General features: G+C 45.4%; 1 protein-coding gene across 2 annotated transcripts in view; it reads right to left on the bottom strand.

Annotated features, from left to right (window-relative positions):
* LOC129698623 (RELT-like protein 1) overlaps positions 1-27074 on the bottom strand; it is a 60878-nt gene extending 33804 nt beyond the window's left edge. The window contains exons 1-2 of one of the 2 annotated variants that reach the window (XM_055637744.1): positions 26934-27074; positions 31-261 (exon numbers count right to left, since the gene is read on the bottom strand). In XM_055637744.1, coding sequence (XP_055493719.1) covers positions 31-261; positions 26934-26946 — 244 coding nt within the window. In that variant the 5' untranslated portion in view covers positions 26947-27074. Of the gene's footprint in view, positions 1-30; positions 262-5169; positions 5869-26933 lie in introns of those variants that run through there. The other variant, XM_055637752.1, reaches the window with a different exon arrangement.
* Between the last annotated feature and the right edge of the window lie 901 nt (positions 27075-27975).

Below are 27975 nucleotides of genomic sequence, written 5' to 3'. Positions count from 1 at the left end.
TGGCACAATTTTATTTATTGTTGAGCTTACCAATTTCTGTATCAGGAACAAGCTCTTCACACACTGACTCACTCTCCGTTGTGCATCGGTAGCCCTTTTTAGTGAGAACTCGGCAAATTAATAGCCCTAAAAGACCAGTGAGAAAGAAGATGGGTACCACTACAATTGCAACGTTCCCTGAAAATCCAGAATTTGTGTTGGTTTTATTTTGCTGTTCATTTAAGGTTTGACTTGCTAAAGAATCAGGAAATGACCAGGACCCTGTGAAAACAAAGGAAAAAAAATCATATTAAATTTGATTGGGTTTTCTTTTATTCTAACTCATTCCCTGCTACCCTTTTATTGAAGTTGGACTGTAGGTCATACAAGTGAAAGGTGGTCTTCAGTGCATTAGTCGAACAATCTTGAAATGAATACATAATTGTCACATGAGACAAGTCACAGTAAAATTCTTTGCTTGCATACCCAATGTATGCAATAGTCGCCACCTAAAGGGCGCTGACAAAGTTATAATGCATCCCACGCCAGGTCCACCCTTGTTTCCCCCCCCCCCCCCCCCCTTCACAGCAGTTCCCCATGTGGGCCCTCCCTTTGTCCTCCCTCTCCCTCCCATCTATTTCACCTTGCCGGACCTTCCTTTGTTCTCTTCCCCCCCACCTCTCCCCCCCCTCCCACGGTGGTCCCCCCACGCCGGGTCTTCCATTATTCCCGATGGCACGTCCTCCGACTCCCACATGACCCGTTCTCGACTGTCGGCGCCCTCGTTGACCGCTGCTTTTCCCATCCACACAAAAAAACCCCGTACATTTCAACCAAATAATGGAGCAGAAACTCCGATCAAATGTCATTATATCACTTAATGTTGTATGCACATTTCCATTGCACTTTACGCCACTAAAAAGATAAAGAATGGCAATGAACCCTAAATCTTATCTACCCATCTTTGTTCCTTTTGCCTTAGTAACATCAATCTCAAAAGTTTCAAATTGAATCCCAATGCGTTCACTAATGTCAGCACTTACAAGGTAAGTGCAGCTTTTATAGCTTCACAGCCAACGTTCTCTGGTGTTCTAACTTTGGCAGATCTTTAAGTTGGCAAAGAAGACTCTGATGTCAAGCACATAGCACCCTCCAATTTAAGCAGGCTTGTCATAAAATATATTCATGTGCAGCACCACTGAACAATTATATGAAATGCCATTAATCAAAATGCATAGTGTCATTAAGATGAAAGCACATGACTTGTTTGCATTTATTAAACATCTCTTAAACATTTATTAAACACTGAGAGTAGGAATTGAGCGAGGTGAAGGATAAATGTGTGGCTGAAGGACTGGTGCAGAGGGCAGGGATTCAAGTTTCTGGATCATTGGGACCTCTTTTGGGGAAGGTCTTCACACACAGGGGGGGGGGGGGGGGGGGGGACTCAAATAGAGAAAGCTAGTAGACAGTGTGTGAGGCAGGAGGCAGAGAAGGGAAGCACTCAGACCCAGGATGTGTGAGCAGAGAGACAGAGGGGTGTTAAATGAGGGTAGATGCAATAAGTAGCAAGGTGAAAAGTAAAAGTGGCAGGCAGACAAATCCAGGGCAAAAATCAAAAAGGGACACTTTTCAACATAATTGTATAACGGGTAAGAGTGTTGTAAAAACAAGCCTGAAGGCTTTCTGTCTCAATGCAAGGAGTATTCGTAATAAGGTGTACGAGTTGAATGTGCAGATAGCTATTAATGACTATGATATAGTTGGGATCACGGAGACATGGCTCCAGGGTGACCAAGGCTGGGAGCTGAACATCCAAGGATATTCAATATTCAGGAGGGATTGATAGAAAGGAAAAGGAGGTGGGGTAGCGTTGCTGGTTGGAGAGGAGATTAACGCAATAGAAAGGAAGGACATTAGCTTGGAGGATGTGGAATCGATATGGGTAGAGCTGCGAAACACAAAGGGGCAGAAAACGCTAGTGGGCGGAAGGCTCTGCAGCGAGTAGTGCGTTCGGCCGAATGCACTATGGGAACTTAACTCGACCCCCTGCGGTAACTATAAATCAGGAGTTGGAACTCCAGAGCCAATAAAATCATGGGAGACCCCTTCCACCCCTGCAACGGACTGTTCCAGCTGCTACGGTCAGGCAAACACCTCCGTTGCCATGCTGTGAGAACGGAGAGGTTGAGAAGAAGCTTCTTCCCAGAGGCCATTAGGACTGTAAACTCCTATCTCACCAGGGACTAACTTTACTGTACCACTCTACAGCTTTTTTTTTTTAATTGCTGTTTTTTTCCCTTTTTCCTTCCGCACACAATATTTAATATGAAAAAGAATATGTGATTCTGTTACATTCTGTTTGTAGTTTGTTGGGTTGGTTGTTTGTTTGTCATTTTGCACAAAGTCCGCGAACTTTGCCACTTTTCATTTCACTGCACATCTCGTATGTGTATGTGACGAATAAACTTGACTTGACTTGTGCAAGCCAACAGTAGTAGTGGAGTTGGGGATGGCATCAAACAGGAAATTAGAAGTGTGTGCAACAAAGGTAAAACAGTTATAATGGGTGACGTCAATCTACATATAGACTGGGTGAATAAAATTGGCAGGGGTGCTGAGGAAGAGGATTTCTTGGAATGTATGCGGGATAGTTTTCTAAACCAACATGTAGAGGAACCAACAAGAGAGCAGGCTATTCTAGAGGCTTGTTGTGTTGTCTTGTTGTGCGTGGCCCCTTGGGCAAGAGTGACCATAATATGATTGAGTTCTTCATTAGGATGGAGAGTGACATAATTAATTCAGCAACAAGGGTTCTGAACTTAAAGAAAGGTAACTTTGAGGGTATGAGACATGAATTGGCCAAGATAGACTGGCAATTGATTCTTAAAGGGATGACGGTGGATATGCAATAGAAGGTATTTAAAGACTGCATGGATGAACTACAACAATTGTTCATCCCAGTTTGGCAAAAATAATAACTCAGGGAAGGAAGTGCGTCCGTGGATAACAAGGGGAATCAGGGATAGTAACAAAACAAAGTATACAAATTAGCCAGAAAAAGCAGCATACCAGAGGACTGGGAGAAATCCAGAGTCTAGCAGAGGAGGACGAAGGGCTTAATTAGGAAAGGGCAAATAGATTATGAAAGAAAACTGGCAGGGTACATAAAAACTGACTGCAAAAGTTTCTATAGATATGTGAAGAGAAAAAAATTAGTCAAAACAAATGTAGGTCCCTTGCAGTCAGAAACAGGTGAATTGATCATGGGGAACAATGACATGGCAGACCAATTGAATAACTACTTTCGTTCTGTCTTCGCTAAGGAAGACATAAATAATCTGCCGGAAATAGCAGGGGAACGGGGGTTAAATAAGATGGCGGAACTGAGTGAAATCCAGGTTAGCCGGGAAGTGGTGTTAGGTAAATTGAATGGATTAAAGGCCGATAAATCCCCAGGGCCAGGTAGGCTGCATCCCAGAGTACTTAAGGAAGTAGCCCCAGAAATAGTGGATGCATTAGTGATAATTTTTCAAAACTCTTTAGATTCTGGAGTAGTTCCTGAGGATTGGAGGGTAGCTAATGTAACCCCACTTTTTAAAAAGGGAGGAGAGAGAAAACGGGGAATTAAAGACCAGTTAGTCTAACATAGGTAGTGGGGAAACTGCTAGAGTCAGTTATTAAAGATGGGATAGCAGCACATTGGATAGTGGTGAAATCATTGGACAAAGTCAGCATGGATTTATGAAAGGTAAATCATGTCTGACGAATCTTATAGAATTTTTCGAGGATGCAACTAGTAGAGTGGATAAGGGAGAACCAGTGGATGTATTATATCTGGACTTTCAGAAGGCTTTCGACAAGGTTCTACATAAGTGATTAGTATACAAACTTAAAGCACATGGTATTGGGGGTTCAGTATTGATGTGGATAGGGGGGTGGGAGAGGAGAGGGGGGGGGGGAGAGGAGAGGGGGGGGGGAGGAGAGGGGGGAGGAAGAAAGAGGGGGGGAGAAGAGAGGTGGGGGAGAAGAGAGGGGGGGGTAGAGAGAGAGAGGGGGGGTATAGAGGAGGGGGGAGAGAGGAGAGGGGAGGGAGAGAGGGGGGGAGGGGAGAGGTAGGGTGGGTGGGGGAGAGATGTGGGGAGAGAGAGGAGGAGGAGAGAGAGAGAGAAAAGGGAGAGAGACAGGGGGGGAGAGAGAGGTATAGGGAGAGAGAGAAGTGGGGAGAGAGATGAGGGGAGAGAGTGAGAGTGCCTTTTTACTTCAACCCAAACCCCCCAAACAACCATTTGCAGGCAGTGTTTTTTTACTACAAACTAACCATATTTTCATTTTCAAACCACATTAAGGGTACTTACTCACAGTTGTGAATACATTTGTTCAGTCTGAATGAGCTCAGAGTGACTTCCATCTTGCAGACTGATTGAGGCACACCACTTCTTGATTTTATAGTCTCTCCCCCTCCCTCCAGCAGGGGCAGCAGAGAAAATGGTGAATTTTTTTAAAACATTAATTTCTCCCCGATTTTTCATCGATGGGAAAAATACTCTGGTCCAGGAAGGCAGACGTGGGCTCTGATCGAGGTGGCCAAAAATGACGGCCGTAGGTGGCGGCATTCTCTCGGATATCGCAGCAGTGGGCCAAAAGCGGTTAAGATCAGACTTTTAGTAATATAATGATTTGGACGAGAGAATTGAATGCAACATCTCCAAGTTTGCGGATTACACTAAACTAGGGGGCAGTGTTAGCTGTGAGGAGGATGCTAGGAGACTGGAAGGTGACTTGGATAGACTGGGTGAGGGGCAAATGCATGGCAGATGCAGTATAATGTGGATAAATCTGAGGTTATCCACTTTGTTGGCAAAAACAGGAAAGTAGACTGAATGGTGGACAATTAGGAAAAGGGGAGATGCAATGAGACCTGGGTGTCATGGTACACCAGTCATTGAAAGTAGGCATGTAGCAGGCAGTGAAGAAAGCGAATGGTATGTTAGCATTCATAGCAAAAGGATTTGAGGGGCGAGTACTCAAGTCCTGTGCTACGCAGCTAGCTCCAGTGCTCACTACATTATTCAACCTCTCCCTGGATAAGTCCGTGGTCCCTGCCTGCTTCAAGAAATCCATCATTGTACCGGTACCAAAAAATACCTCCCCAGCCTGTCTGAATGACTACCGTCCGGTGGCCCTTACCTCGGAAGTCATGAAATGCTTTGAGAGGCTGGTGAAGAATCGCATCTGCGCCTTCCTCCCTCGGAACATGGACCCGTTGAAGTTCGCATATCGTCCGAACAGGTCCACGGACGATGCGGTCTCCCAGGTCTTGCACACCGCTCTCTCCCATCTGGACAGCCAGAAGGGGGGCTACGTGAGGATGCTGTTCATAGACTACAGTTCAGCCTTCAACACGATAGTCCCCACCAGACTGGCCGGGAAGCTAATGGAATTGGGGTTCAACACCTCCCCGTGTGCCTGGGTCCTGGACTTTCTCACCGCCAGGCCCCAGGTAGTCAAGATGGGAGGGAATACATCGGAGTCCCTCACCCTGAGCACAGGATCGCCCCAGGGTTGCGTCCTCAGCCCCCTATTGTACTCCCTGTACACACATGACTGTGTGGCTAGGTTCAGCTCCAATTCAATAATTAAGTTTGCTGATGACACTGTGGTGGTGGGCCTGATCTCAGACAACGATGAGAAGGCCTACCGGGAGGAGGTGGCTGATCTAGCACTCTGGTGCCAGGATAACAGCCTCCTCTTGAACATCAAAAAAACAAAGGAGCTCATCATGGACTTTAGGAGGGCACATCATCCGAGGACGTACACTCCATTGAGGATAAATGGGGATCCTGTGGATAGGGTGAAATGTTTTAAATATCTGGGAGTCCACATCGCTGAGGATATGACATGGGCATCACACGCCTCAGCACTCGTGAGTAAGGCAAGGCAGCGCCTTTAACACCTCAGGCAATTGAGGAAATTCAGAGTGTCTCCGAGGATCCTCCAGTGCTTCTACGCAGCGGCGGTGGAAAGAATCTTGTCCGGGAACATTACCATCTGGTTTGGGAATTGCTCTGCCAAGGACAAGAAGGCTCTGCAGAGAGTAGTGCGTTCGGCCAAACGCACTATGGGAACTTCACTCGCCCCCCTGCAGGAACTATACAACTGGAGGTGCAACTCCAGAGCAAATAAAATCATGGGAGACCCCTTCCACCCCTGCAACGGACTGTTCCAGCTGCTACGGTCAGGCAAACGCCTCCGTTGCCATGCGGTGAGAACGGAGAGGTTGAGAAGGAGTTTCTTCCCAGAGGGCAATTCGGACTGTGAACGCCTATCTCACCAGGGATTAACTCTACTGAACGTTTTTCCTTCCATTATTTATTATGTAAAAAGAATATGTGTGTTATGATTGTTTATAATTTGTTTGGTTGTTTTGTTGTTTGTCTTTTGCACAAAAGTCCGCGAGCATCGCCACTTTCATTTCACTGCACATCTCGTATGTGTATGTGACAAATAAACTTGACTTGACTTGAGTATAGGAGCAGGGAGGTTCTACTGCAGTTGTACAGGGTCTTGGTGAGACCACACCTGGAGTATTGCGTACAGTTTTGGTCTCCTAATGTGAGGAAAAGCCATTCTTGCCATAGAGGGAGTACAGAGAAGGTTCACCAGACTGATTCCTGGGATGTCAGGACTTTCATATGAAGAAAGACTGGATAGACTCGGCTTGTACTCGCTAGAATTTAGAAGATTGAAGGGGGATCTTATAGAAACTTACAAAATTCTTAAGGGGTTGGACAGGCTAGATGCAGGAAGATTGTTTCCGGTGTTGGGCAAGTCTAGAACAAAGAGTCACAGTTTAAGGATAAGGGGGAAATCTTAGGACCGAGATGAGGAAAACATTTTTCACAGAGCATGGTGAATCTCTGGAATTCTCTGCCACAGAAGGTAGTTGAGGCCAGTTCATTGGCTATATTTAAGAGGGAGTTAGATGTGGCCCTAGTGGCTAAAGAGATCAGGGGGTATGGAGAGAAGGCAGGCACAGGATACCGAGTTGGATGATCAGCCATGATCATAGTGAATGACGGTGCAGGCTCGAAGGGCCGAATGGCCTACTCCTGCACCTATCTATTTATATTACTAAAAGTCTGTTCTTGACCGGTTATGGCCTTCTGTGCTGCGATTTCCGAGAGAACGCCGCTACCTACAGCTGTCATTTTTGGCCACCTCGCTCAGAGCCCCCCTCCGCCGCATGTGTGCCGAGGATTTTTCCCGTCGATGAAAAATGACAGCGATATTAATGTTTTTACAAAATTCCCCATTCTCTCTGCTGCCCCTGCTACAGGGAGGGGGAGGGACTATAAAACCAGGAAGTGGTGCGCCTCAATCAGTCTCTGCAAGTGGTGTGCCTCAATCAGTCTCTGCAAGTGGTGTGCCTCAATCAGTCTCTGCAAGTGGTGTGCCTCAGAGCTCTGAATGACACTGAACAATTGTCTCCACAGCTATGAGTACCCATAATGTGGTTTGAAAATGAAAATATGGTTAGTTTGAGGGAAAAAAGCTATGCCTGCAAATGGTTGTTTGGGGGGTTTGGGTAAAAAGGCCCTCTCTCTCTCCCCCCCCCCCCCCCCCCCCCCCCCCCCCCCCCCCCACCCACCCCCCCCCCCCCCCCCCCCCCCCCCCCCCCCCACCCCCCCCCCCCCCACCCCCCCCCCCCCCCTCTCGCTCCCTATCCCCCCCCCTGTCCTCTCTCTCCCCCCCTCTCTCCCTCCCCTTCTCTCTCCCCCTCTCTACCCCCCCTCTCTCTCTCTCCCTCTCTCTCCCCTCTCCCCCTCTCCCCCTCTCCCCCCTCTCCCCCCCCCCCCCCCCCCCCCCCCCCCCCCCTCCCCCCCCCCCCCCCCCCTCATCTCTCTCCCTTCTCTCTTTCCCACCTCTCTCGCCACCACTCTTCCCCTCCCCCCCCCCCCCTCTCCTCCCCACCTCTCCTCCCACCCTCTCCTCTCCTTCCCCCTCTCCTCTCCTCTCCCCCCCTCCCCCCGCCCCTATTTCTCACTCTCCTCCCCTCCATCCCCTCCCCCACTGTCCCTCCCCTAAACCCCCCTCCCCTCCACACACCCCTACCCCCTTCCCTCCACCCTCCCTCCTCCCCCTCTCCTCACCTCATCTCCCTCTCAGCACACCCTCTCTCCCCCCTCTCAGCACCCTCTCTCTCTCCCCCCACCCCTCTCTCTCTCTCCTCCACCACCTTTCCCCCCTCACCCACCCTCCCTCTTCTCCACCCCCCCCCATCCCTCTTGCCCCTCTCTCTGTGTCTCTCTGTCTCTGCCCTCACTCTCTATCCACCCCCCTCCCTCCCTCTATAGATGTGACTGCAAGTCGGGGGCTATGCGTCAGTAGATAGGGTGGTTATGGGGTAAAAGGAGCAAATTAATAATATTAATATAATATCATGGGTGGTAACTAGCGTGAGTGCGGGGGGGGGGGGGATAGTTAGTGGGTGTGACGCTGCATGCCGCCCTCCCCCCCCCCACACCCGCACGTTGGGGGAACAGCCCAACCGGGTCTGCACTTGGTCTGGTATATTACTAAAAGTCTGATCTTGATCGCTTTTGGCTCACTGTGCTGCGATTTCCGAGAGAACGCCACCACCTACGGCCGTCATTTTTGGCCACCTTGCTCAGAGCCCCCCTCCGCCTTCATGGACGGGAGGATTTTTCCCATCGATGACAAATCAGAGAGATATTAATGTTTTTTTTAAATCACCATTCTCTCTGCTGCCCCTGCTGGAGGGAGGGGGCGGGGGAGGGACTATAAAACTAGGAAGTGGTGTGCCTCACTCAGTCTCTGCAAGATGGATGAAGCCAAAGCGTTACGTCTCTCTGAACTCTGAATAACACTGAACAAATGTCTACTCAACTGTGAGTCCCCTTAATGTGGTTTGAAAATGAAAATATGGTTTGTTTGAAGTAAAAAGGCACTGCCTGCAAATGGTTGTTTGGGTGCTTTGGCTTGAAGTTCAAAGGCACTAAGTGCAAATGGTGGCTTGGGTGATTTGGCTTGAAGTTGAAAGGCACTACTTGCTGCAAATGGTGGCTTGGGTGCTTTAGCTTGAAGTTGAAAGGCACTACTTGCTGCAAATGGCGGCGGGTGATTTGGCTTGAAGTTGAAAGGCACTACTTGCTGCAAATGGTGGCTTGGGTGCTTTGGCTTGAAATTGAAAGGCACTACTTGCTGCAAATGGTGGCTTGGGTGCTTTGGCTTGAAGTTGAAAGGCATTACTTACTGCAAATAGTGGCTTGGGTGCTTTGGCTTGAAGTTGAAGGGCACTACTTACTGCAAATGGTGGCTTGGGTGCTTTGGCTTGAAGTTGAAAGGCACTACTTACTGCAAATGGTGGCTTGGGTGCTTTGGCTTGAAGTTGAAAGGCACTATTTGCTGCAAATGGTGGCGTGGGTGCTTTGGCTTGAAGTTGAAAGGCATTACTTGCTGCAAATAGTGGCTTGGGTGCTTTGGCTTGAAGTTGAAAGGAACTACTTGCTGCAAATGGTGGCTTAGGTGCTTTGGCTTGAAGTTGAAAGGCACTACTGCAAATGCATTTACTTCCTGTTTGCACAGTATATTGATTTTAGATAAAACGCTACCACTTATGTCTGTGATTTTTGACCATCTTACACAGTCCCCCTCCGCAGAGCAGGTGCAGAGAATTCTTCCCATCAATGAAAAATAAAAGTGTTATTAGTGTTTAAAAAATGTTGAGAATCTCTCTCCTGTCAATCACGCCATGAAGGCCACACCTTTTCTGGTGGGAGGGGGAGGGGGTTATAAAACCCGGAAGTGTGGGTGTGGCTCAGTTTCTGCATGTTGGGGGAGGGAGAGGTCACAACTATGTCTGAGCTGTGAATCAACTGAACACACTGAATGTCTACTGAACTGTGAGTTTGGTGTTTTGTGTGGTTTTATGGTGGTTTCACCCTGCATTAAATGGTATGAAGCTGCATTTGAATTTGGTGGCCTTGCACCCTGCTTGAAATGGAATGAAACCGCACTTGAATTTGGCGGCCTTGCACCCTGCTTGAAGTGGAATGAAACTGCACTTGAATTTGGCAGCCTTGCATCCTGCTGAAAGTGGTATGAAACTGCACTTGAATTCGGTGACCTTGCACCCTGCTGGAAGTGGTTGGATACTGCACTTGAATTCGGTGGCCTTGAATTCGGTCCCACGTAGTCTAATTTTCTATGTTTCTATGCATCTCAATTTTTCCAGGGCCAATGTATTACAGGTCATAGTCATGTTAGGTTTGTTAGTAACATTTAAAGTTTGATGGTGATTATAATATTATTGATCTGATGGAAACAATTAGAAATAAATAAATTTGAGTTTTAAGACAGAATTGGGAGATCATTTTTCATTCATTGCAAAAGCAGGCTGTATGTTTTCTGAAAAATGGTGTTCACTGACTACAAAACAAGCAGCATGAAACATACTTCAGTCTGGAGAATTGTCCCAACCCAAAACAATATCTATCCATGTTCTCCAGAGATGCTGCCTGACCTATGAGTTACTCCAGTGTCTTGTATTTATTTTGTAAACTAGCATATGCAGTTCATTGTTTGTCCATTTATACAAATTAAATCACATTAAGTTTTTAATCTGAATATTTTTTGATTTAGAACCTAGGAAAAACTAGATAAAATCTTGCCTCGAGATACTAACCCTCTCGACATTAACTAACTTGAGGCTAGAAGGAAGCAACAAACAATTCAAGCTGAGTTTGTTATTTCATATATTATCTATCTCTTATCATATCTATATACTTAAAAGTCTGATCGTGTGTGTGTGTGTTTCTGACAAAACTTTGAATTAAAAAATGTCTTTCGCTGGTGACTTCACAATTGGTCTGCGTGCCCTTCTTCCCCGCGCTGCGAGTGATGCAGCCGCCCCCCCCCCCGACCTCTCCCTCCTCCCCCCCGTTATTCAAGAGTCTGCCCGCCCCCCGCTACAAAAGACGTAGAAAGAACGAGCAAGTCGGGCCCGCCCCGCTCGCCGCCTGCCACGCTCGTGGAGTCCACGTCCCCAGCTCTCTGCCCTCGTTGAGGGGACGGGACCGAGCTGTCAGGTCCTCGGGTCGGGTCACCTCTCTCTGCCCCCAACTGACACTGTTTCTTCTCCACCAAATCCACATACTGCCTTGCTCTGCTGCATCTGACATCTCCTTTATGGCCTGACGCAAACAACTTCCGCGATTTCCTCTCTCCAAATAGCAATGTGGGTAATCGTGCTGTGAAACCTTTACAACCTAACTCTACCAGACATACTTTTTCTTTCCATCCTCGTTGCTCAACTTCTACTGCTAAATCTACATATCAAAGCATTTTCCTCTCATAAGCTTTCTACACTTTCCCAATTCATCCGCTGTCCCTGCTTAACCTGAGCCACTGCCCTTATATATCTCACTGCTTCCTCCCGACGATATACCTGCTCTACAACCAATTTCCTCCTCTCTGTTGGACTTGCCTTACTCCACATTGGTCTCCCTGTGCTAAGCCTTCTTTCCCTTGCAATGTCAGGATGCCTCAGAGCTGCTTGTACTTCCTGTACTGCCTGCTTTGAGTTCCACTTCCTCCCTCTAGTTACATTTGGCAGCAGATTACTAAGGTATACATGCTCCCTGATAATTGCAACTCTAACCTCACCTTAGCACACTTAAACACTTATGTTAGGCAAGCCTATGGTGAATGGATAATACCTTTCCCATATAAAGCCACATTACTAAGATACCATGGAACATTTCTTAAAATATGAACTAACCAATCTCTCAACCCTTTCCAGCTTAGATATTGGCACCTCATATACTGTTAATGGCCACATCAACCTAAGGAATAACTGAAACTGCAAATACCACAACATCAACTTGCCTGGAAGCCCTGACTTCTCTATCCTTTTTAACCCATCAATAACATTTTTTCTAAGTTGCTGAGCCTGTTCAGTATCATCCAACTTCCTGTTATACCACCTACCTAAGCTATTAACTGGCTTCTCCATTGCAGATGGGATTTCATCCTCATCTATATAAAACCTTTTCTTTACCTTCCCTCAAGCCAAAGAAAAACTCTGTGATTTACTCTTAATCTTCAATCTAGCCCATTTAAGATTATCATTTAACTTCTCTAATAACCTTCTTTTACAAGCTGCTGTTGTGGTCACCAAGGTCAGATCATACATATAGGGCCTGATTGGAGGGAGGCACATCCCGCCCTGCCATCGTTCCCCACCGACAACCCACCATGATGCTCTAATCACCAGCTTCATTGCCATTGTAAAAGCTAAGGGGGGGAAATAGTACACACTGCCATAATGCTTATCTCTAGTCTCTGCTATGCTGTTGGGAAGTCTACTGTTCGACAACACATTCAGACATCTTGGAAATATGCTTTCATTACATTTGTTATCAATCCTGGAACTCTCTAAAAAAACATCTAATGCAAATAAAGACTATGTGGTACAGAGTCAACACAAATTTGCCAAGGTAGGCTAAAGCCCAGGATCCAGGGTAGGCTGCCAATAACCCACAATTGGCTTGGTAATACTCAGCAGACAGCAGTGATGAAGGTTTGTGTAGGAGGAACTGCACATGCTGGTTTAAACCAAAGATAGACACAAAAAGCTGGAGTAATTCAGTGAGTCAGGCAGCATCTCTAAAAGAAGGGTCGCAATCTGAAATGTTACCAATTGCTTTCCTCCAGAGATGCTACCTGACCCGCTGAGTTACTCTAGGTTTTTGTGTCTACCTGCTGTGATGGTGGGTTGTTTTTCTGACTGGAAGTCTGACCAGTGGTGCGCCACAAGGATCAATGCTGAAACCCTTGATGCCTGTGATATATATATTAATGACTTGGATGTGAGCACGTCAGTTTGTAGAGGATATTAAAACTGGTGGTGGTACAGATAACAAGGAAAGTTGTTTAAGGCTCTAGCAAGATATAGATTAGCTGGAAATTTGGGTGGAGCAATAGAATTTCATGCTACCAAATGCAAAATTATGCATTTTGAGATGGCACTTGAGTACAAGACATATACAGTAAATAATGACCGAGCCTGGGAGAGTTCCCCTGCAACCACAAGAGAAACAATGCCTGAACCTCGCCTCACCTCCCTGCCTGACTGCTGAGTTACTTCAGCACTTTGTGTACTTTTGCACATTAACCAGCATCTGCAGTTGAAAAGAGGAACCATGGGTTGCAAGTTCATAGATCCCCAAAATTGGCAAGGCAGGTGGATAGAGTGGTGAAGAATGCACTTATCATGTTTTGGTTCAATGACATGACCAGCGAAGACAAAAACTGGGATGTCATGTTAATGCTTTACAGATGTTTATATCAATGGAACGATGGTGGAGACAGTCAAAAACTTCACATTCCTGAGCGTGCAAATTTTTCCGACGATTTTTCTTGGACCCAACACACTGATGCAATTATTGTTAATATTGGCCAAAATAGAGATATATAAAATGGAGGATCATTGCATCTGCAAGACCTGCTGGGCCTCTGTCTGTGTAAAGCTGCAGGTTGTGGATTGGCACCAGCTAGTCTGGATCCTAGATTGAAGTGCAGGATAAGGAAAGATCCAGATGTCCTCTCTATTGTTAAAATGTATGAGGACTATACAGACAAACCCAAAGGTGTTACAGACGCATTATCACGATTGGCTGGCTGCAGAAGAATTGTAAATACTGTTAATAATGTTGCAAGGTGTTTGTGTTACTGTTTGATGATTGGCTGAAGTGTGATGCCTTGTTTAAATTGTTTATACTCCCCAGGAGAATGTTGCATTACTTGATTGATTTCTTCCAGAATCTTCAGTAGAAACATTGTAATTGGGTGCTTTATAATTGGGTTGGGGAACTGTCAATAACACTTTAATGTAATCGATATCTGTGATTGGTTTGTAGGGGTACCACACCCATGTAGATCTACCCCACAGGTTTCAATGGGCTATAAAAGGTAACTCCCAGGAGGTTCGTTGTCGATCTTCTGGAGGAGCGCTTGGGACCAAAGATCCTATAGCAGAGCAAGATGGGTTACTCTCACGCAAACGTGAGGTATGCTCATGGGCGGATTCATGGGTGATTTTATGCCTCATTTTAGCAACCTGCCTCCGCCATCTTGCTCCGCTTTCTTGCTCCCGCCTTCTTGCTTCCGGCCAAAGATTGGATCCGCAGCGGGGAGAAGGAGTGCGCGGCCCGGGGCAGCGGGGAAGGAGTGCGGGGCAGCGGGGAGTGCGGGGCAGCGGGGAGAAGGAGTGCGGGGCCCGGGGCAGCGAGGAGAAGGAGTGCGCGGCCCGGGGCAGCAGGGAGAAGGAGTGCGGGGCAGCGGGGAGAAGGAGTGCGGGGCCCGGGGCAGCGAGGAGAGAAGGAGTGCGGGGGCCGGGGCAGCAGGGAGAAGGAGTGCGGGGCAGCGGGGAGAAGGAGTGCGGGGCCCGGGGCAGCGGGGAGATGGAGTGCGGGGCCCGGGGCAGCGAGGAGAAGGAGTGCGGGGTCCGGGGCAGCGAGGGAGAAGGAGTGCGGGGCAGCGGGGAGAAGGAGTGCGGGGCCCGGGGCAGCGGGGAGAAGGAGTGCGGGGCCCAGGGCAGCGGGGAGAAGGAGTGCGGGGCCCAGGGCAGTGGGGAGAAGGAGTGCGGGGCCCGGGGCAGTGAGGAGGAGTGCGGGGCAGCGAGGAGAAGGAGTGCGGGGCAGCGGGGAGAGAGAGTGCGGGGCCCGGGGCAGCGGGGACAAGGAGTGCGGGGCCCGGGGCAGCGGGGAGAAGGAGTGCGGGGCAGCGAGGAGAAGGAATGCGGGGCAGCGAGGAGAAGGGGTGCGGGGCAGCGGGGAGATGGACTGTGTGGCCCGGGGCAGCGAGGAGAAGGAGTGCGGGGCCTGGGGCAGCGAGGAGAAGGAGTGCGGGGCAGCGGGGAGAAGGAGTGCGGGGCAGCGGGGAGAAGGAGTGCGGGGCCCGGGGCAGCGGGGAGAAGGAGTGCGAAGCCCGGGGCAGCAAGGAGAGGGGCATAGGAGGGGGGGGACATTGTAGTAAGGGGGCAGGCGAGAGAGTGCCGGGGGGGGGATAAGGCCTAGTGTGTGTGAAGTTGCAGGGAGGTTTACAATGTTTCTTATTTACAATGTTTCTTATTTAATGTCCCTTGTCTAGTCTGAAATAAAGTTCATTATTGGATTAGAAGAAATATAATTGTGTGTGTTATATACATTTATATAATTTTCATGTATGTGTGTTTATAAACATTTTATTCTTTAACAAGAATCAACAGAATTATGAACCAACAGAATTATGAATCTAACCCTATAATCACGCACAAAAAGTCCCCCCCTGTCAATCACCCTGCGAGTCGGGTCGGTTCCGGTTACTACAAAATCAACTCAAACACAGCTTGTGAGCCATTTAAAAAGAAATGATTTAAAAAACATTAAAAAAGACAATTACCAGAATCAAATTTTATTCTTGACAAGAAGTTTGAACTGACAGATTTATGAATCTAACCCACACAAACTGTTGCCCCGCAACATTGATTACAGCGCGAGTCGGGTCGGGTTAGGTAGGCTCAGGTTGCTAAAATGGGCGTGGAAAAATGCCCATGATCCCCTCCATAGCGTACTACACGTCAGTCCATTGCATTTAGCAGGAGTAGCCTATCTTGCTCTGCTATAGGATCTTTGCTTGGGACTGCGTAACCTTTTGGAAGTATCTATTTGCACGAGGCTGAAGGGCTTGGACAAGCAGAGACAAGGATCGATCCCATGGTGTGGTTAGGTATCGTATAGGGAATTCGTTATTGTTTCATAAAATAAATGTTTAGTCCAGTGCTTGACTCAGTGTTTTACTGAACTAGACTAAGGGGGTTTAGCTCTCGGAGCATAATTACATTATAAAGCAAGCATTATCAGCGCCTCTACTTCCTGAGAAGGTTACAGAGATTCGGTATGTCAAAGAGGATTCTCTTGAACTTCTACAGGTGCACAGTGGACACCATATTGACTGGTTGCATCATGGCGTGGTTCGGCAACTTGAACGTCCAGGAGAGGAAAAGACTGCAAAAAGTTGTGAACACTGCCCAGTTTATGACCGGCTCTGACCTCCCCACCATCAAAGGGTTTTTATTTGGAGTCGCCGCCTCAAAAAGGCAGAGACCCACACCATCCTGGCCCCACACTCATCTCACCACTGCCATTGGGAAGAAGGCACAGGAACCTGAGAACTGTAACGTCCAGGTTCAGGAACAGCTTCTTCCCTACGACCATCAGGCTATTAAACACTAAAACCGCATAAGCTAGGAACAACAATAGGCTATTATTATTATTATTATCACTGTTATTGTTTGTTTTTTTGAGTTTTGTTATATTATTTATTATGATTACATATTCTGCTGTGCTGCAGCAAGTAAGAATTTCATTTTTATCTATGACATATGACAATAAAACACTTGACACCACACCCGATATATTGTGTGCAATAGCCACGCTAGAGAAATAATATGATCGCACTACAGAGGATGCAGAGGAGATTCATCAGTATGTTGCCTGGATTGGTGCATTGCGATTATAACTTAGTCAGATGGATTTAAAACTGGCTTATTCACAGAAGGCCGAGGGTTGTAGTCAAAGGGCGTGATTTTGGGACCGATGGAATTCTGTAGGGATCTGTGCTCGGACATCTGCTGTTTCTGATATTCTGATATACAGAAATGTAGATGGGTTGCTTTGTAAGTTTGAAGATGACACCAAGATTGCTGGTTTGGAACAGTGAGGAAGGTTATAAAAGAATACAGCTCAATGTAGATCAGCTTTAGAAATACGCAGAGAAATGGCAGATGGAGTTTAATCTGATGGTGTTGGACTTTGGCAAGTCAAATGTAAGGGGAAGGTAAATGGAGGATGGGAAGACCCTTGATAGCATTAATGTACAGCTGCCTTCAATGGTCAGGGCACCGAGTACAAGAATCAAGAATAAGTTTCTGGCATCAGTCTTTACAGTGGAAGACGCCAGCAAAGTGCTGGAAAGACAGGGGGTGAAAGTTAGTGGAGTGGCTCTTACTAAGGAGAAGGTGCCTGGGAAGCTGAAAGGTCTGAAGGTGGAGTCACCTGAAGATGGACTGCACCCCATGGTTCTGAAAGAGGTGGATTTAGAGATTGTGGAGGCATTAGAAGTGATCTTTCAAGAATCACTAGAGTCCAAAGTGATTCTAGATGATTGGAAAATTGCAAATATTACTTCGCTGTATTACTTTTACTGTGAATATTACTTTTTAGAGTGCAAAGCAGAATAGTGGAAACTATATGCCAGATGGCCTGAATTCAGTGGTTTGTAAGTCCATTATAAAGGATGAGGTTTCTGAGTATTTAGAAGCTCATGATAAAATAGGCTGGTCAACATGATGACAGACGCGTTGGAATTCTTTGAGGAAGAATTAACAGGATAGACAAAGGAGAGTCAGTGGACGTCATTTACCTGTATTTTCTGAAGGCCTTTGATAAGGCACTACATGTGAGGCTGCTAAAGAAAATGGTATCAGAGGGAAAATACTAGCATGGATAGTAGATTGGCTGAAGGCAGAAGGCAAAGAGTTGCAATAAGGGGTATTTTTCTGTTTGGCTTCCAGCGACTAGCAGAGTTCCACAGGGATCGGTGCTGGGGTTGCTGCTCTTCACGTTTTATATCTTCACGTATGATTTGGAAGAGGGAATTGAAGGCTTTGTGGGCATGTTTGCAGATTATACAAAGATAGTGGAGGATCAGGTCGTATAGAGAAAGCAGGGACTTTGCAGAGGACTTGGACAGGTTGGGAGAGTGGGCAAAGAAGTGTCAAGTGGCAAGTCGAATCGGTGGTAGGGAAGGCAAATGCAATGCTAGCATCTCCTATATAACTAAAAGTCTCATCTTGACCACTTCCTGTCTGTGCTGTATATTGATTTTAGAAAAAAATTACCCTATGTTGCTATGATTTTGACCCTCATACTCACAGTCCTCCTCCGCTGACAGAGCCCCGAGGATTTTTCCCATTGATGAAAAATAAAAAAGTAATGAGTGTTTAAAACTTGAGATCAGCTGATTGGTTCTCTCGCCTGTCAATCATCATGATGAAGGTAACTATAAAACCCCGATGTCAGGGCAACAGGACAGTTCGATTATACTATGAGATAACTGAAACTCAATGCACTGCTGTTAAAATGGAATTAAACCAGAGATAAATAAAGGTGTGCACTGAAATGCAATCAATATAATGAGGAAGTTCACTGCTGCTTTTACATCTTTTGCCTGAAACATGACCATTCATAGTCTGAAATAGGCCAGCAGACAGATCTGCATTGTATTAAATATGAAGCCATGAATGGACCCAAAAGTACATTGAGCACTGAAATGTACGCCTCAAAGTCTCATGATCCGTTTTCTTTACAATGGCAGAATAGACAGTGCAACTATAAATCTTATTTTCAATGTTAAATTATTTCTACAATCAGTAATAACAATTAGAAATTTAATGCACAACGCACTTCTACCTTTGCCGTTCACTCCCCCTCCTTGCCAATTTCAGAAATCATCTATTGTTTGGTTATGTTCTATGATTAGAAAGCTAATTGGTCTCTAATGTCTCTGTGGAACAATTAACAATCAACTCCATGCGTCACATTTTACAAATTAAAGTTTAAAGATTAGCAATTATTCCACAAATTATGAATTAAAGCAAAACGTTATAATATGCATCGTGAAAAGATAAACAAGAATACTTAATTACAAAATTTCACCCAGGCTTTTAAAATCCTCTTCCCGTACACTGTTTCATTGTGCATCCACACAAATATAAATGATTATATGTCAGCAACATCCTGATAAAGTAGTGTTAAAAAAATTAAAATTCAAAATCAGATGCAGGGCATTAACCAGAAACCATGTGAATGCCTGTCAAGATGTTACTTTCCAGTTAGCTCTCAAAGCTAATCAACCTAAAATTGGTTAATGTTTTACATCAAACTTGTCTAACTCAGGTATTTCTAGCATGTTTAGTTCAGATTCCCAGCATTTTGGTTTTGCATATTTTGCCTGAAATTTATTTTACCAGAGCACAGATAGCACATATCAAGATGATGCATTTCAAACATGGCAAAAACACCGTAAAACATTTATCTTCCCACCATCTCCTCTGCCTCAAAGATAGACACAAAATACTGTAGTTACTCAGCGGGACAGGCAGCACCTCTGGAGAGAAGGAATGGGTGACGTTTTGGGTCGAGAAGGGTCTCAACCCGAAACGTCACCCATTCCCTCCCTCCAGTGATGCTGTCTAATGCAGTTACTCCAGCATTTTATGTGTATCTTTCGTTTAAACCAGCATCTGCAGTTGCTTCCTGCACGTCTCCCCAGTCCCACCCTTGCCTCAAATTCTCTCTGAAAAGCATACATGCTAAACTATGATTTCAAAGACAATACTAATTTGTCATCTAATCTGATTTGGCAGTCAATCAGAAATCTACCCCATTAACAATCGTGGACAGATGGCATCTTGTAATAGTACAATCTTTGACTTTTTTTCTAGATGCACTGAAGTCATGATACACACAAAATGCAGGAGTAACTCTGAGAGTCAGGCAACATCTCTGGAGAAAAGGAATAGGTGACGTTTCGGGTCAAGACCACTTTGTGAAACTGAGGGTCTCCACCTGAAATGTCACCTATTCCTTTTCTCCAGAGATGCTGCCTGATCTGCTGAGTTATTCTAGCATTTTGTGTCTATTTGGTGTAAACCAGCATCTAAAGCTTATTCTAATTCATTGAAGTAATATCTGCTTAGCATGTTCTCATTCTCCAGGAAAGAAATATTCTTAGCTTGTCAAGTGGAAAGCTTTTTACACTTTTGAAATGTACACTTTAAGTGAGAAAACGAAGGCATCGTCAAGCACACGTTGCCATTACTTTGTCAATCTACGTTGGATTTAATTTTTCTGTGAAAATCATCCACATTATAGAAACATAGAAATTAGGTGCAGGAGTAGGCCATTCGGCCCTTCGAGCCTGCACCGCCATTCAATATGATCATGGCTGATCATCCAACTCAGTATCCCGTACCTGCCTTCTCTCCATACCCTCTGATCCCCTTAGCCACAAGGGCTACATCTAACTCCCTCTTAAATATAGCCAATAAACTGGCCTCAACTACCCTCTGTTACAGAGAGTTCCAGAGATTCACCACTCTCTGTGTGAAAAAAGTTTTTCTCATCTCGGTTTTAAAGGATTTCCCCCTTATCCTTAAGCTGTGACCCCTTGTCCTGGACTTCTCCAACATCGGGAACAATCTTCCTGCATCTAGCCTGTCCAACCCCTTAAGAATTTTGTAAGTTTCTATAAGATCCCCTCTCAATCTCCTAAATTCTAGAGAGTATAAACCAAGTCTATCCAGTCTTTCTTCATAAGACAGTCCTGACATCCCAGGAATCAGTCTGGTGAACCTTCTCTGCACTCCCTCTATGGCAATAATGTCCTTCCTCAGATTTGGAGACCAAAACTGTACGCAATACTGCAGGTGTGGTCTCACCAAGACGCTGTACAACTGCAGTAGAACCTCCCTGCTCCTATACTCAAATTCTTTTGCTATGAAAGCTAACATACCATTCGCTTTCTTCACTGCTTGCTGCACCTGCATGCCTACTTTCAATGACTGGTGTACCATGACACCCAGGTCTCGCTGCATCGCCCCTTTTCCTAATCGTCCACCATTTAGATAATAGTCTGCTTTCCTGTTTTTGCCACCAAAATGGATAACCTCACATTTATCCACATTATACAGCATCTGCCAAACATTTGCCCACTCACCCAGCCTATCCAAGTTATCTTGCAGTCTCCTAGCATCCTCCTCACAGCTAACACTGCCCCCCAGCTTAGTGTCATCCGCAAACTTGGAGATATTGCCTTCAATTCCCTCATCCAGATCATTAATATATATTGTAAATAGCTGGGGTCCCAGCACTGAGCCTTGCGATACCCCACTAGTCACTGCCTGCCATTGTGAAAAGACCCGTTTACTCCTACTCTTTGCTTCCTGTTTGCCAGCCAGTTCTCTATCCACATCAATACTGAACCCCCAATGCCGTGTGCTTTAAGTTTGTATACTAATCTCTTATGTGGGACCTTGTCGAAAGCCTTCTGGAAGTCCAGATACACCACATCCACTGGTTCTCCCCTATCCACACTACTAGTTACATCCTCGAAAAATTCTATAAGATTCGTCAGACATGATTTACCTTTCGTAAATCCATGCTGACTTTGTCCAATGATTTCACCACTTTCCAAATGTGCTGCTATCCCATCTTTAATAACTAGCAGTTTCCCCACTACCGATGTTAGACTAAATGATCTGTAATTCTCCGTTTTCTCTCCCTCCCTTCTTAAAAAGTGGGGTTACGTTTGCTACCCGCCAATCCTCAGGAACTACTCCAGAATCTAAAGAGTTTTGAAAGATTATTACTAATGCATCCACTATTTCTGGAGCTACTTCCTTAAGTACTCTGTGATGAAGCCTATCTGGCCCTGGGGATTTATCGGCCTTTAATCCATTCAATTTATCCAACACCACTTCCCGACTAACCTGGATTTCACTCAATTCCTCCAACTCCTTTGACCAGCGGTCCCCTGCTATTTCCGGCAGATTATTAATGTCTTCCTTAGTGAAGACGGAACCAAAGTAGTTATTCAATTGGTCCGCCATATCCTTGTTTCCCATGATCAACTCACCTGTTTCTGACTGCAAGGGACCTACATTTGTTTTAACTAATCTCTTTCTTTTCACATATCTATAAAAACTTTTGCAGTCAGTTTTTATGTTCCCTGCCAGTTTTCTTTCATAATCTATTTTTCCTTTCCTAATTAAACCCTTTGTCCTCCTCTGCTGGTCTCTGAATTTCTCCCAGTCCTCTGGTATGCTGCTTTTTCTGGCTAATTTGTACGCATCATCCTTCGCTTTGATACTATCCCGGATTTCCCTTGTTATCCACGGATGCACTACCTTCCCTGATTTATTCTTTTGCCAAACTGGGATGAACAATTTTTGTAGTTCATCCATGCAGTCTTTAAATGTCTTCCATTGCATATCTACCGTCAACCCTTTTAGAATTAATTGCCAGTCAATCTTGGCCAATTCACGTCTCATACCCTCAAAGTTACCTTTCTTTAAGTTCAGAACCATTGTTACTGAATTAACAATGTCACTCTCCATCCTAATGAAGAAAACCATATTATGGTCACTCTTGCCCAAGGGGGCACGTACAACAAGACGGCTAACTAATCCTTCCTCATTACTCAATACCCAGTCTAAAATAGCCTGCTCTCTCGTTGGTTCCATTACATGTTGATTTAGATAACTATCCCGCATACATTCCAAGAAATCCTCTTCCTCAGCACCCCTGCCAATTTGATTCACCCAATCTATATGTAGATTGAAGTCACCCATTATAACTGTTTTGCCTTTGTCGCACGCATTTCTAATTTCCTGTTTGATACCATCTCCAACTTCACTACTACTGTTAGGTGGCCTGTACACAACACCCACCAGCGTTTTCTGCCCCTTAGTGTTTCGCAGCTCTACCCATACCGATTCCACATCCTCCAAACTAATGTCCTTCCTTTCCATTGCGTTAATCTCCTCTCTAACCAGCAATGCTACCCCACCTCCTTTTCCTTTCTCCCTATCCCTCCTGAATATTGAATATCCCTGGATGTTCAGCTCCCAGCCTTGGTCATCCTGGAGCCATGTCTCTGTGATCCCAATTATATCATAATCATTAATGTCTATCTGCACGTTCAACTCATCCACCTTATTACGAATACTCCTTGCATTGAGACACAAAGCCTTCAGGCTTGTTTTTACAACGCTCTTACCCCTTATACAATTATGTTGAAAAGTGGCCCTTTTTGATTTTTGCCCTGGTTTTCTCTGCCTGCCACTTTTACTTTTCACCTTGCTACCTATTACTTCTACCCTCATTTTACACCCCCCTGCCTCTTTGCACTTGTACCCATCCCCCTGCCACATTAGTTTAAATCCTCCCCGACAGCACTAGCAAACACTCCCCCAAGGACATTGGTTCCATTCCAGCCCAGGTGCAGACCATCCTGTTTGTACTGGTCCCACCTCCCCCAGAACTGGTTCCAATGCCCTAAAAATTTGAATCCCTCCCCCTTGCACCATTTTCCAAGCCACGTATTCATCTGCAATATCCTCCTATTTCTACTCTTCTTATGATAAATGTTTTATGGTAACTCAAGCCACTTAGTATTTTAATTATAGTACTCACAGAAGATAGTTAATTTCAGGGAACTAAAATAACAGCGGCATGAAGTTGAAGCACAATAAAATCCATATAAAGCATTGCATAATACAACACACCAATTTATTCAAATAGGTTAATGTAGAGCAAACATTTGTTGATTGTGGTATTTTAATTACAAATTGAATGGAAGTTTTAACGATATAACAAATAACGATCCTTATCCCACCATCATCACCCCTATCATTTTCCATTGAACCAAGATTCTGGTAGGGTGGAAAGTGAGGAACATGGGAAAGTTACAAGAAAGAGATAAGATGCAGTCAAGAGCTCTGTCAATTATGGCAGAAGAGAAGTCATGGTCCAGGAAGCAAGACAGTTCAAATAGATTTTCCTTTGCAATTTCCACCAGGCCAACAAGTTTCTACCGGACATGTTATCATCCTCTCCTGTTTAAACATTCTGAAAGGACTTTTCCCTGTGGGACTCGCTAGTCATCTCATCCATTCCCACTAGCCACTCCCTATTCTACAGTGATTGCAGCAGATACAACACTTGTCCTTGCACTTTTACCCTTCCCGCCATTTATGGCCCAAACAGTACTTGCAAGTTGGGCCCCACATCTGAGGAAGGATGTGCTGGCATTGGAGTGGGTCCCGAGAAGACCCACAAAAATGATTCCAGGAATGATTGGGTTAAGATATGATGAGCATTTGACAGCACTGGGTCTATACTTGCTGGAGTTTAAAAGGATGGGGTTTCAACCAAATTGTGAAAGGCCTGGGTAAAGTGGATGTTGAGGGGATGCTTCTGCTAGTGGGAGAGTCAAGGACCGGAGGCCATAGCCTCAGAATACAAGGATGTGCCTTTAGAAAAGTGATGGAGGAATTTCTTTAGTCAGAGGATGGTGAATCTGTGGAATTCATTGCCACAGACAGATGTGGAGATCAAGTCAATGAATATTTTTAAGGCAGAGATTAACAGATTCTTGATTAGTACGGATGTTAGGGATTATGGGGAGAAGGCAGTAAAATGGGGTTGCGAGGGAAAGATAAATCAGCCATGATTGAATGGTGGAGTAGACTTGATGTGCCAAATGGCCTTAATCTGCTCCTATATCTTATGAATTTACTTGCTCTTCTACAGTACTCCAGTTTACTACATTTGATTTTCAGAATATGGTTACCCCAAGCATCCTATTGACTTACCATTTTAATTCTCCATTCCACTCAGTATTGTGCAAGACCTACTATTCATTCATAAACAAAGCCCAAAACAAACTTGAGGAACAGTACTATTATACATCTGGACATGTTTTATACCTTAGAGAGTCAATATTGAATTCTTCAACTTCCAATATCTTGCTTTCTCCCAAGGCATCTGGCTGTAGTTCTGTTTTCTTCCCCTCCAGTAACACACCCTGACCTACCATTACAACACTTTGATCCTTTTGTATCCTCATAGCAAGACTGTCCTCAACATTCCTTTTGCCATTCTCTGAAACTTCCAATTCCAACAAAGTGTTCAACCTGAAGTACTGGTTCTCTTTATTTCTGCAGATGCTTTCTGAGCGCTTCAGCATTTTGTTTTGTTAATGACATAAATATAATTCCCTAAAGGTATGAAAGATACTTTGTTTACCTCTACAACCCATCCCATGGATATTCTCTGTTAAAATTCCAGGTTTCATTAGAATTCACTGTATTTTAAACTCTGATACTAGCTAACTCAAGGTGTCAGTTCAATTCATATATTTTTAGGTGGCTAGTTCAGTATTATTGTTGAACAGCAAAGCATATTCATTCACAGATGTTATGCTAAGTTATAACACTTATTCGGCCTATTTTCGGCGTGCATAGCTTGAAAAATGTTTTTTAAATTATCCACAAGAGGAAGGATATCCGACAGATGGGCATTTCCATGTTTTCAGAGTTAAAGTAGGTATGTTACAAAACTTACTTTCAGCAGCGCTGCAATTCTGCCACTTGCCGTGTGCGCGGTTTTGGCGCGTTTGAGGGGGGGGGGGGTTAAAACGGGTTTTTTTCCCGACCTGGTCCTGAATTATATTTGTTGGAGTGCAAGATGTTGCTAAAGAATCGTTCCTACGGCCGTTCTGTGCGTTTTTTTTTAATTAACCCGACAAGTTAATCGCTGGAATGATTTTAAAATCAGCTTCTGAAGCCATCAATGCCGACAACTGGGACGGATTTTATGGAGGACCAGGTAAAAGAAATTTTTATGTATAAAAGTGTTTCTTAAGATGTATTTAATTCACATTTTAAGTTGCGAAACGGTGATTTTTCCGCCCGTAGAACCGGCAGTGTTTTTGCTGCAGATATGGGGGACTAAATTCACCGCACCCTGAACGTTCCAAATGGTCCTGTTCCAGAAAATCCCACTCGCAAGCTGTGGCCATTAATTTACAGGTATTAAACATTAAATTCCTTTCATTTGGCCTATAAACCCATGACAATGAGATTTAAAAATTATGTTATATTCTGAATTCTTGTGTGAATGTTATTTGGACACTTAGGCTATTTAAAAATGTTAATCTATTCTTAAGAAATGGATAGATGTTTAGATCTAGTAATTGAATTTTGTAATTAGCTACAATTAGGTAACTAACTAATTATATGCTTTAATTTCAAGTCATCCAAGTAAGATTGTTTCATATTTGTTTCAGAATGCTTCAATCTATAATAACTGAAAATTTCTTTCAGTTCTCTTAAATTTTAAGAAAGTATTTTAAGGCTTTTAAATGTTCTCGATCACAGCTTTTGTGTTTAGTCAATGAAAATACAATAGGGAACAAGATGCCAATTTCCGAGTATGAAAATGGCCATAGCTTTTTTAATACTGAAGATATGAAAGTGAATTAGGTGTCAAATTAAACTTTTTATGCTTTATCTGATGGGATAAATTAAAGACTTGATTTTTTAAATCTCAAAATGTTGTAACATTGCTAGTTAAAGGGCGCCTCGGGAAGCCACCTCTTCTCATTGGTTGGGCGCAAGTTAACATCCCACCTTCTCCGTACAATGTTCACTCGCCGTGGGCTGGGGTGACGATTGGGAACAGTCAGTGCAACCGCCAACCAAATCAAGGACACACATTGACCGGAAAGTTTGTCAACCTGCGTCCCCTATAACCACAGATAGACACATACACCCGGCTTCCTCTTATTGCGGTCAGTTGGAGAGCCGCCAGTCTGGGCATCCCGCCACCCAGTCACACGGCGAGCACTCTCCATGGGCAGGGAGTCAGGGAGAGGGAGAGACAGGGAAACAGGGAGGGAGGGAGGGGGTCAGGGAGAGGGAGACAGGGAGGGAGGGACGGGGACGGGGAACAGGGGAGGGAGGGAAGGGGTCAGGGAGAGGGAGGGACGGGGAAACCGGGAGGGAGGGAGGGCGTCTAAACAAACCGAGGTTCCAATCTGGACAACAACTAAGTAAAAGTGAAGATAGACACAAAAAAGGGAACTCAGCGGGACAGGCAGCATCTCTGGAGAGAAGGAGTCGAGACGCTTCTTCAAAAGTGAAGTGAAGTTAGTTAAATGCCGCCAACACACTTGTGCTGCCCAGAACCGAGCGACGGCGGCGGCGCCTGCCCGGGACCGCGGGCCAACAGGTGCGCCTCTGCCTCTGCCTCGCGCCCACTCACCGTTCGTCTCCATCCCCGCGCGAGCTGTCAACGGTCGACCAGAGAGCGGAACGTTGCTGCCAACCGCCGCCCGACCCCTCGCGCCACAGCAGCAGCAGCAGCAGCACCCGCACCCGCCTGACAGACAGACAGACAGACCCCGCCCTCCGTGACGCCGGCGCCCGGCCCCACCTGCAATGCAATCTGGACACGGAAACAGAGGAAAAGGCGGAGCGGCTGCTTCAGCGGCAATGGCAACGAAGGGGAGCCGACCCGACCCACAGTTAAATGTCTGAAGAAGGGTCTCGACCCGAAACATCACCCATTCCTTCTCTCCAGAGATGCTGCCTGTCCCGCTGAGTTACTCCAACCTTTTGTGTTTGCCTTTGGTGTAAACCACTATCTGCAGTTCCTTCCTGTACAATTCTCGTAATAAAGTCGGAAGTAGAAATCTAGGCAACTGTGAGGGAGATCTCCATCAATCATCGGAGGGTAGAAGTTGACAATGTGAGACCTGAAATGAATCGCGGACGTGGGCCGTTCACTATCGTCGCTGTTGCCCTTCGGTAGGGATTTAAAATCCATCTCATCTCCAACCCCAACCTCATAACCCTGTAGATATTTCCCCTTCAAATGTTTTCTCTTGTGAATGTTGCTATGTTTGGATGACTTTTTCAGGCATGCATATCAAATCGCAAAACTCGGCGTAATTCACTTCACTTCCAGATTCAGGAACAGTTTCTACCCACCTGTTATCAGGCAACAAAACAATCCCGTCACCAACTATGTCTTGACCTACCATCTACCTTATTGGAGACCCTCAGACTATCTTTTATCGGACTTTACTGGGCGTTACCTTTCACGAAATGTTATTTGCTTTATCCTGTATCTGTAAACTGTGGACGGCTTGGTTGTAATCTATCATGTATCTATCTATATTACTAAAATTCTGATCTTGACTGCTTTCGGCTCGCTGTGCTGTGATTTCCAAGAGAACGCCGCCATCTACGGCCGTCATTTTTGGTCACCTCGCTCAGAGCCCCTCCCCCCCCCCTCCCCCTTC

The sequence above is a fragment of the Leucoraja erinacea genome, chromosome 1, assembly GCF_028641065.1.
Source record: "Leucoraja erinacea ecotype New England chromosome 1, Leri_hhj_1, whole genome shotgun sequence".
NCBI lineage: Eukaryota > Metazoa > Chordata > Chondrichthyes > Rajiformes > Rajidae > Leucoraja > Leucoraja erinaceus.
This window is presented reverse-complemented; position numbering and strand designations above follow the sequence as displayed.